Raw genomic sequence first — 11,850 nt, forward strand, 5'->3', positions numbered from 1 at the left:
TGTGTGTGTGTGTGTGTGTGTATATGTGTATGCGTGCATGAGTGGAGTTAGGGATTATGAATGCAGAACGCTGAGCTTGCCCTTTTAACTCCCTTTTATACATGTTAGAACACACACAATGCAAAATGCTGGCAGCACGGTGGCAGGTATAGCTATTGTGCATGTGTGTGCATATGTGTGTATAAATAGTGTTTTCTAAACCCACGAACATCTCTGGGTGTGAATTCAATTTACAATTCTTTAGTGATAGTCGTTACTCACAAAGCTGATGTCAAGTCAAGACAAAAAGTGATTTTAGGGTCATTATCAGCACAAATACGAGATTCATTTTAAAGGGTCGAACTTATTTATTTCTGGTGTACAATAAATTAATTATACATAAAATATGATTTTGAATGAGATAGAAATCTCAATTTATAACAACAAACTAAAAGAATAAAAGGTTAAATGACAGCGAAATGTTTTGTTGTCCGTTGTGGCACACACACACACACACACACACACACACACACACACACACACACACACACACACACACACGTACCATTTCATATTACAAAGCTTATCCCGACTGAAGGTGTTCTTTCTGCAGAGCCACTGCGGAGGCGTGATTAGTCATTTGATTGTAAATAGGAACCCTCTGAGAAGAGGTGGACATGAGAGAGGTGCTGGACTGAAAGAGAGGAGACTTTAGCATTTCAAAGCATTTACAAGCACGAGATGCTACGGGAACATAAGAGTGTTATTCAGGAGGATTTCAATGAGTCTCTTTTACATATTATAATGATGTGCAAATGTGAAAGACAATGCAGGATTTGACTGTACTGGCTGCAGCTTTGCATGCAGTAATGATAGGCAGCAGGCATCTCAGAGGTCGCATCCTTTACAAGGCATGTAAATTATAAACTGTTCTACTTTAAAACCCTTTTAAAGAAAAAAATGCTAAACTTAATGATTTGTTGGGTAAACTGTGTATATTTGCATCTTATATTATTGTAAACTTAATTTATTAGTTGTTCAGACTGTGGATCATACAAGCTAAAAAAAAAAAATTGCCACAATTTCATGAACTTTTTCAACTTTTTAATAACTTTTCTTTTCCCTTTTGATTAGTCATACGTTCTTCTATGAATCAATGGCAGACACTACCTTTTGTAGTGAGAATTTAAATGACTGTCATGTTGCTGAAACTGTTGCTCTGCATCCTTCACCTTGTGGTTTTAGTTGCTCTCTTGTTTGTTGGCCTGCTTTGCTCTCATGGCGTTCTGCGTAACTGTAGACAGAGATGATCCAGTCATGCTGGCCGTCTCAACAATTTCAATGTCCTTACAGGTCAAACATGCCACCAGCTTGTGGCGCGAGGCGCTGCGTGCAAAGAAGAACTCGTGAGACATTCCAGCCAGTAAAGCACCGAGCACCGGTCCGATCCAGTACACCTACAAGTGGGTTTAAGATAAATACACAAAACATTTTTTATATACAGTGTTTTTAAAAAGGTAAATAAATAAAAGTGTGCTTACTTTTTACTCTACTGTTTGGTGTATTCAGGACATAATATAAATATAATCTTGTCCTTATGAGGTCTTAAATGTTTTATTTATTACACCATGACATTATTACATCAACTTAAACCACATTTAGTTTCTCAACGTTTAGATTTTTTTTCTTTTTAATTATCTTGTTATTGTTTCTGTTTTTATATTTCATTAGTCATGTAAAGCACTTTGGAGGCTTTTTTTAAAAAATGTGCCATATAAATTAAAGTGACACTGACATGGTTATTTCGTTGTAGATTTGATGTTCTGCTCCAGATAATTCTACCGTTTCATGACCCAATTTTAAGCTTAAAATACCAGACAGGTGCCTTCACATTTATCTTCAGAACATTTTGAGTAGAAGAGTCCATGGTTGCATAACAGGCTCTCCCCTGCTGTGTTGGACAGTTGATGGCTACAAAGCTGTGCATCATGGCCATCTTCAAAGGGCATTTTTCCAGAGACTCACTTTGCTACTTTTTTTTTTTTTTTTTTTTTTAGAGAATAGGTTTTCTGCTGGCAAAATAGTATGTGTTTAGTTCTTTAAGATTATTTTCACTAATACCTACTTGGCTCTTCTTAGTTAAGGTAATCTGCCATTGAGTGTAGGTGGGTTTATCATAGTTAGTCATATCCAAGGTGGCCTGAAATTCCCATGATTTCATTTGTTTGAAACACAAACACAACAAAGCAATGCTGATGTCTTCCCTCCTTTGCGTTGTGTTAGCAGACATCTGAATATTCCAGATCAGAAAACTTAAAAAATCTTTGCCTTTTGTAGAGATGATGATCATTAATCAAATACATTTGTTTGCTACCACCTGGCTGCTATTTTCGGTTTGTTTTTTTGTTACATGAATAATAATGTATGACATAATAATCAGGGTAATATACTATATATTGGTAACATGAGCTTCAACTCAGCATTAAAGACCAGATACACAAGTTTATCATTTAAAGACAGAAAACTTTTTTTTAAAGATAATTATGAGTTTTTTTCTTCTGTGTGATCCAGGTAGTGATTTCTAAGCTTATTTGTATAAAGCCAGTGTTTTGTTTGTTTGTATTGGTTCATCTGGACTCCTGAAAGTAGATCAGATGAGGCGAAGTGGAAGATCCTAGATACTTGCATCAGATACGTAAACATGTAGAAAAAATTCACAGAATCCCTCCATGTGTGCAATATTACTACATTCCATTACAATCATCATCATGGAGTTTTAGAGGATTACTTGGACTGTCACAGATGAGAAGCAGCATTATTTGCTAACATTTTTGTCAGAAGGGTCAGGTAAACGTTGTCTCACCCAGTGGTTTTCCCAGAAACCAGCAATGAGGGCTGGACCCAGAGAGCGAGCTGGATTCATACTGGCCCCAGAGAACCGTCCCTAAAAGGTAAACAAGAGTATAATGAGTTGTTTGTCCTGTTATTTCACATACAAACACTGTTTACATATAAGAAAAAATAAAATAAAATCTAAAAGAACCCACTCTGACCTGGGAAACCAGTTTAACATTACTTTTATGGTATAATTCAGCTTCAACAAAACAGTCTCTAATAACTGCATTTGATTTCTCTCTGAGATATTATAGTGCTGCTATGCAAAGCATTGATCTGGCTGTCCTCCAGGTCAATAAGAAACCTGCAAATTGAGTCCAGTGTGATTCTGCTTCCAGCAAAGAAAATAAAGGGGTCAAACACTTCCTGCTGACATTTCTCTGCACTTTTGAATTAGATCTTGCACAACATACTATAACCTGCATGTATCATAGTGTCTTTATGAAAAACATTTAGTTCTGATTTTCACTTAATTTTTGTCCCTAACATTTTAAATATGGTACAACAGCATCTCTTTTAAGATCTTAACCCAAGAAAGATAACTTAAGATCTTTATGCAAGGTCTGAAGTTTTTCTATTCAAGTACATTCATTTTGACAACTATAAGTGGTAATCAATGTTATTACAAATACAGGGCCTTGAAATTTGTTGCAATACAGCCCTTTTAGGTTTTTATATGATGGACATACACAAGATGTTCTAAAGTGGTGAAGTGACATAAAAAAAACATGTCTGACTACAAAAAAACTTAAAAGCAAATTTAAAAAAAAACTAAAAACCATTGTAAAACTACACTATGTACTATTGCTTTGTTTTTAGCCTCTATTATCTTGAGCTGCTTAATACCAATGGAAGTGCTCTTGTATTTTAGTCACACAGATGAACTAATATAAATAAGTCTTTTTACAGTGATCAAGTGTCACAATTTCTACGTACATATTACAATCTTGTCAAAGCATAATGAAGACCAAGGAGCACTACAAAAAAAATCTGAGGTTAAAGAGCTGAAAAAAATCGGAGATGAGTAAAAAAAAAAATTATATAGAAAACCAAGAATCCTCTTTGGAACACCTTTAAATCTTTTTTAACAAAAGGAATACACATGGCATGATGGCAAACTTGTCAAGAAAGAGCATCCAGCTCATATAAGCTCCTTAATTTACTGGAATGATGAAGAAGTGTCTGAGCAGACGTCTTTATAAGATGTGTTTGGATCATCTAAACAGTAAGAAAATGAGCTTTAGTCCTTATTTAAGGATCTACTTTTGCATAGGAAACACAGCCGTTTCCTTTACGAAAGAAAGAAGATATTTCCTTCCCACAATTCCTTGTGGCTGCAACTTTAAAATTAATGCTCAGTTATGCTGTTACACTGTTTGTATAGGGACAGTAGAGTTGATGCCTGCAGCCTGTGGCAACAACATATTCATTTGTATGGTTTTTAATTCATTTTATTAATCACAACCCATAATAATGAAATCATATTTTCTATCATGTCTCCCTGTGCAACGTAATACGACTGCATTAGATAAAATATATAAAGCACTTTTATGAAACAAACTAAACAGAAATGTTGCTTAAAGAAAAAATAATGTAGCTGGAGTTCATCAAAATGTTTCTGATGAAAACAAACAAGAGGAAGAAGGTCCATTTTGATGGGACTATACCTGAAGTCCATGTAAAACACTGCATGTCTCTCATCACCCACAGTGAAGCATGGTGGTGGCAGCATCATGCCATGCAGGGACAACCACAAATAAAAACCTTTTTGCATGTCTTGAAATTTTTAAGTCAAAGCCCAGATGTGCAACTATTTCTTCATTTGACTCAACAAATAAAATAAAAAAAAATACAGTTTAAGATATGTAACCATTTTGTTTGAAATAAAACTTTTCATTGTTGCGTGAGTTGTTTTCATATCATTACAAGAAAATCTAAGCTGGTTGAAACCCGCTGTTTAGCAAATGTATCTGTTCACTCCAATCGCTGCCTCAATGCTGTGGAAAAACAAATTCAGCCCTGTGTCAGGCTGGGGAAACGGATTTGTGTCCGAATGGATGTTCACAGAAAATACAGCTGCAGAGTTTTTTATGTGCCCCAGTGAAACCTATACAGAATTTAGATCAATAAATATAACTAGAAATCAAGACAAATCTAAGCGTCTCACCCCTATTAGCACTCCAGCTGTGTGTGCTAATCCAATAGCCAGGTTTCCTGGTTCTGGGCTCTCCCTCCGTCGTTGGTCTTCCACTGAGAAGACGGTGAAAACCAACTGGAAGGTGCACAAAATCTCAGTGCCCAGGGCCTGGGATGCAGTCAGTTCAATTGGAACCTGAGATAAGTACAAACAGAGTGAGGAGGAGTGGGAATACACCAAAAGACTGTGTTTTACAGAAGACATAAATCTCAAACTTTCCAAAGTAAGACACAGACACATACTCTGAAAACTGACCCTGTTGACAAAGTGGTCTGCAGTGGTTTTGAGGGGCAGGGCAAGGTAAAGGGCCCAGGCTCCTAAACAGGCCCCCAAACACTGAGCAGCGATATAAACAAGAGCCCGAAGAACATCCAGCCTCCGAGTGGCCAACAGAGTAAGAGTAAGAGCGGGGTTCATCTGATCAAGCACATAAACACACAACAAACACAATCCTGTTTTTATTCACTTTACTTCATATTAGGCACAAATATTTATTTTCTGTCCACCAAATTTTTTGTTGTAGCTGGTAATTACAGTTCAGAAACATATACCATGTCCATGTCAAAACTGTTTTTTCTTGACATATTGATAATGGAAGATCCTTGGTATTCAGATGTGACCTGCTGCAGTCAACTTAACCCCAAACTGGAGACAAATAGATTATTTCATCTACTTCCTGTAAATAGTCAGCAAATGCTTTGTGAATTATAGGGCTGTGACAAAATGCTTTTGCCCTGATTCAATTTGATTACAAGTTTTTTTGGTTGCTGATTCGATTTACTTTGCGAATTTCACGATTCTTCGATATTGCTTATTTTTGTTTGTCATTTTTCTTCATTTCAATTAGGAAAAACAACACAGTGGCCACACCATCATTCTGCTGCTATAATGCCCAAGAAGACAAGTAAAAAGATTAATCAAAACAATAAAAATGACAAAAAATGTTATAATGTATTATCTTTATTTATTTGAAGAAAAAAAACTATTTTTCTAACAAAAAAAAAAAAAGATTTTAAATTGTTAAGCAAAAAATCCCGATATTTCTATTTTTTCGATTAGATTACCCACCCCCTAGTAAATTACCAACAATTAATCTTTTTTTTTTTTTTTTTTTTCATTAGTTTATCAATTGTTCATACCTCCACATGCACAGGGTGTACCCTGTCACCCAGTGATTGCTGGGATAGGCTCCAGCTTCCCCCCAACCCTTAATTAGAATATGTATAAAGAAAATGGATGGATTGAATATTTGTACCTTAAGCTATCAATAATTATTTTTTACCAAATTAAATATTATTATTAATAAGTAACATCAATTTTAAAATTGAATCCTTTTACTTAATAATCTAAGTCGTTCTTCCAGTTTATTTGCAGCCACCAAATGCAAGCATCTTTGATTTATTTTTCAAACATAAAGAAACCTTAAAATGAGAATGTAGCTTTTTAATATTCACCTGTGCTCCACTTATTTCTCCAAAACAGTGGCATAAAGCAATAACCATCACACCCAGAGCAACTGCTGGATACAGAGGTCCCACGGGGGCCTCCCCAGGTCCTGGAACAGACGCACCCAGCACGGCACTCACTAACAGAAGAGTGCCAAGCAGCTCTGCTAGCATGGCGCACCAGAACTGCCGACTACGTAGCTCCTCAGAGAAAAGGGGACATAAAATCGTTGAGAATTATTTCATTCATCCAACACAATTTTAAGGTAAAATAAAAGCAATTTAATTTAGTTTTACTTGTACAGTGCCACTTCACAACAATGTCATCTCAGGGCATTTTACAGAAAAATCAAGATGAGCCAATTCATAACAAGTAGCCAAGTTAAGGGATTCCATCTAATCTTGACTTTGATCCAGTCCTCCATCCTGAACATGCACAAGGTGACCGTGGCGGTCACAGTCATAAAAGTGCAAAATAAGGACATTTTTGTTTTGTGGGTTAATTTCTTTGTTCTAACATAGATAGTCTTGGAAAGCTTGTTTGTTTACTCTTTGAATGGTGCCACATTTGGAAGGAAGATGCATTTGGACGAGCAGCAGAGTGGAGGGTTGCACCCACAATAAACTTGTCAAAGTTGAAATTGACTCTTGTTTGGTGTTGTTTAGTGGATTGTATGATTGAAGTCTTGAAAAAAGGACATATTGGCAACTTATAAATCAATATTCATCAAACAAACAGAGGCCAAGGCATGCTTACGTTGATCTCACAAGTGTTTTGTCAGGAGGGCAAGTAGGTAATTCCATCCTCTATGCTCCCAAAATCTGGAGGTAGTCTTTGGTAGGTAAAGAAAGTATTTTCATTTTATCTGTGGGGTCAAGCGTTGTCATCTTTGAGTATCTTGATATCTCTGCACTGAAACTGCCTTCAATGATGACAAGCTTTGTGTTTCTGGTGAAGGAGATGTCATCCCCCACCATCACACTGCCTCCACCAAAAGCTGCCACCCTTTCAATGCTACAATAAGCATCACATTCTCCACATCTTCTCCACATTTTGAGCCAATGGTCCAAACTGTTTGGCATTAGTAGAGAAGATCTGACTTTGGTTTTGTGGCTGCAACCCACATACTCAACTCTGCTGCTCCCCCTACAGATATATTTTCCATACAAATGTGGCGGCATTTAAATGTAACCTAAACAATGGTATAAAATATTTACCATGAAGCTTTGTTACAGCAGAGAAACAATTAATCAAACACAAATGCTTTCTGTGCTGAGTTCACTTTTTTTTTTTTTTTTTTTTCTCAGAGCTTGATATACAATAAAGAGATGATATGTAGACATACAATATACAGCTGGACAACCTGATTTCTGGGCACTGTGTAAAATATACATAAATGCAAAATGCAATTACTTGTAAATCTTTTGAAACTTCATTGTAAATGCTGCAAAAACAAAACAAAAAAAATCAACAAAAGAAAGTTCCCCACAGGGGTTGATTAATTTCTGATGGAAATAGTTTAAAAAAAAGTACAGAATAAGATTAGGTATGAATAGTTTGGGGATCATCATCAAAGATCCACAATATCATTGAAAGACTAAAAGAATCAAGCTAAATTTGAGCGACATAACTTGCAGTAATAAGTGCGAGCAACCTTTAGGTCCAGTGGAAAATTGTCTGGTGGTTGGGTGAATTAAAATCCAAAATTTTGTAATGTATTTTGATAATACAATATCTGAGATTAACGTGCATCATCTGACATTTTATGAGCACACAGCTGAAGAAAAATCCACTCAAAAAGCAGCATCTCTAACGGCATTAATCCAAATAAAGTATTGAACTAGTAGAAGCCATAAATGGGTGACATAGACAAGCTGCCATCCAAATGACTTTTTTTTTTCATGACATTTTTGTCAAATAACAGATGTTATGCAGTATATGCTAGGGACTCAGTTTGTTTCCTCAAATCTACAACTGTCAATGCAATTTGTGTTTAAGAGCCTAAGAGCACATCATTTTCTAATGTAAATCACACATTACAGAAATTCAAACACCAAAAGATTAAACGAAGATGCTCACCTCACGCCACGTCATTTCAGATCCAATGAATGATTTCCTCTGGCTTTTTGTGTTTTCACTTAGTTAGATATCTGCCTGTCCTTTGTCACTGTTGCTGTTGGGGTCTGAGAGCTTCAGGGTCTCATTATCTTGTAGAATATGAGAGGTCCTTTGATGAGAGCAGCCTCCTCCCTCCCTGCATCTCTGCTCACCCTCTCCTTCACCCTGCACACAGAGCTAAGATAGCCCTTTAAGGTTGTATATTTTGTCCTCCCAAGTCTTGCCAGCAAATTTAACAACCTTCAGAAAATGATAATTAGCCTTACTAATCTTCTAACTTGCTTGCAGAATATCTGGATGAATTAAGTTCACAGCCAGTTGAAGCAAAAATTTTAATTCATTATTTAATAAATGACAGGGTGGCAATAACTTGACCAAATCTCCACAAAAAAAACCCCCAAACATTTAGATACTTCTTTAGATCAACACATGGCAGCCTTCATTTTTAAAAAGAAAACTCAAAAGTGATGTTTTATTTTATCTTACAAGATGTTGGTGGGGGGCATGGTCTCTTTTTACTGTTAGTACTAGAAAGTTTAATGTAGGAATTAATGACCATTTTTCAATAAAGCATGACTGGATGGGTGGTAACCTACTTTGGTTTGCAGTTAGCTGCTGGCGCATATGCACCAAAACATGAATGGACTGCCGAAAAATCTTTAACAGGCATTGAATTTTCTTGAGCTTAATCCTCAAGCTGAAGTTTTGTTTTTGTTGTTGTTGTTTTGTTTTTTTTTTATTTTTTTTTTTACAAACCTCATTCCCACTGCCTAGTTGTATTAATTAGCAACTGTGTTAATTGGCGTTTCCTTTCATGCTAACTTATTGAAAACAATATAATGACTTCAAGTGAAGATATTAACTTAACTATGCATGAATAAATATTTGAAATAAATATTTATTTCCTAAACAGTAAGAAGAAGACAGAGTGTTGCATGCTGGGACAGGAAGGGATGGGTTTCCATGATCTCAGTTTAGCCTACAACTTCTTGTATGAGTCACTATAGAAAATAAAGATGTAATTTCAGTAAATATTAAAACTCATCAGAAAAAATTTAGTTGCTTTTTTCACGTGTTGGACAGATATGTGAAATACTTGGTTTAAAGCAAAGGCACCAAAACTTTGTTTATGTAAGGTTGCATTTTCTTTTATTTTTATGTATAAAACTTTTATGATTACCACACAGATGTAGAAAAGAACATGTATGTACATTTAAAATAACTTCTTTCTCATGAAAATTTACTGTAATCATAATGTGAAATACTGTAATTTTTCCTGCTCCAACACACTTGACTCCTCGTAATGAGTCATTGTGCAGAACTTCATAGGCCGATAGATCCATTTAATTCGAGTCAGGTGTGTTTGAGCAGCGACACATTGAAAACGTGCAGAACAGCGGCGCTCGTAGGACTGAACTGAGTAGCTGATTTAGAGGCTGATCCTACCGTTTGAGCCTAAAAGCACTGTCCACTGAATCTGTGTAAGAGTCTGTGCAATCACAGTACAGCCTTAGAGCAAACAAGACTACAAAGAGACAAACATACACTTAATATCAACTCTATTTTTTCTATTGGATGGGAACGTTTTGGTTGCCAACCATTTTTAAATAAAATAAAAAAAACATTTAGAACCAGAAATATATATAAATATTTTTATTTGGCCTTTTTGTGACATTTTTGTTGTGTTTTGTATTGAAATATGCGTAGCTTTGCAGGAAACAGCACAACTAGTTCAAATTCAGTGTTATTTATAGCTTTGTAGCACATCATTTAAGTGTTTGTGGTTGTCCTGCCATCTTCTTTTTCCTAAGCTGCGTTGGCGTGTCCAAAGCACCTGGAACACATTACTGCTGCTCAGCCTGATTTCCATATCAATTAGTAGAGAAAGGAGGCAATTAGAGAGCAGAGACGAGCAGAGCAATGAGTACAGACCTCCTACTTTGTTTGAAATCCTTTTTTGGGTCATATGCTTAATTTAATCAAGATATATGGAAAACATATCTCTTTTCAGTTCACTAATATTTTATTTTCAGGATGTAGAAAAGGATCTGAAACACTCCAGATGTGTGTTTGGATGAACTGGCATTTCGTGTTAATCTGCAGGAGGTTCATTTGGTTAAAGACATGATCTCAGACATGGCTGTCAGACAGGATGCCTGGAAACCTCTGATCACCATGGGGACAAACTCTTTCATGATGCTGTTGCCATAGAGCTCAGTGAGATGCTCCATCAATGCTTGCTTTTCATTTTCCCTCTTTAATATCAACACGATTGCACATCTATGTTTAAAGGCTGACAAAATGCTGCTGGTGACAGGTAAATGTCAGATTTTTCTGACCCTTCAAGCATTTGGGGCCCTCACTCTGGCAGACTGTGTCCAGAATAAACTGGTTTGAAGGGGGTGGGGGGGTCAGTCCACCATTATGCTGTGGATTACCTATTTCTCACCACGGCAACTGTGTAACTCTTATCCCCTCTTTTGTGAGGATAAGCCAGAATGTGTGGCACAGGCCGGGCAGGGGGTGCGCTGGAACCCGCTGGCGTGGGGAGTTTTCATCCCTTCTCTCACCCACCCTCCCACCCAGAGTGCTGACACTGACACTATTTTACACATGCTCACACACATACAAAGTGCAAGCTAAGGGGTTTGAGGGAGTGATAGAGGGCATAGAGAAAGTGATGTATGAAGAGACACAGTAATTATATTGTCTATACAAAATATGACTGTCCAGTACACTTATCTTTTGATTCTTTATAGATGTGAGCAGAAAATGAGATTACTGGGGAGCAGCTGGGAATGATAGAGGGATGTTTCCAGCAGCATGTGTTTTAGACGGGACTCCAAAAGGAGCCGTCAAGCCTCTGCCCAAACCTTAGCCAGACCTCCTTTGTTGTTAGGACAGAAGTCCTTTGTAAATATAACAGCAAATGGTACAGAAATTATGTTTTAAATATATTACAAATATGCTGCAAATCCCAAAACTGGATCCCCATTCTGTTCCAGACATGTCGTAAGTCTACTGTGTGTGGTACCAATGGATCTGCAGAAAAACAGATATTATAGATTCATGCTCTTTGAAGATGGCTGGAGGGAGAACCCATTTAGATCAGAATATCCCTGAGCTTAAAATAAAACTTTTAAAAGTTAACTTTATTTTTTCAATTTCCCATCATTTAAAATATCATCTTTTCATTGACAATGGTTTTTACAATT

At 36.5% G+C, this 11,850-nt stretch overlaps 1 protein-coding gene across 1 annotated transcript; it reads right to left on the reverse strand.

Moving 5' to 3' along the window:
- Nucleotides 1-1,220: 1,220 nt before the first annotated feature.
- On the reverse strand, nucleotides 1,221-6,726 carry LOC306754970 (aquaporin-4; the record flags this gene model as incomplete). The annotated part of the gene is made up of 5 exons (XM_079239154.1): nucleotides 6,526-6,726; nucleotides 5,327-5,488; nucleotides 5,042-5,206; nucleotides 2,843-2,923; nucleotides 1,221-1,436 (listed from the first exon to the last, which is right to left on the reverse strand). Exons 1-5 carry the CDS (start codon nucleotides 6,688-6,690, stop codon nucleotides 1,221-1,223), a joined length of 789 nt encoding a protein of 262 aa, XP_079095280.1. The 5' UTR covers nucleotides 6,691-6,726.
- Between the last annotated feature and the right edge of the window lie 5,124 nt (nucleotides 6,727-11,850).

This window comes from Telmatherina bonti (assembly GCF_933228915.1).
Source record: "Telmatherina bonti genome assembly, chromosome: 4".
In the NCBI taxonomy this organism is placed as follows: domain Eukaryota; kingdom Metazoa; phylum Chordata; class Actinopteri; order Atheriniformes; family Telmatherinidae; genus Telmatherina; species Telmatherina bonti.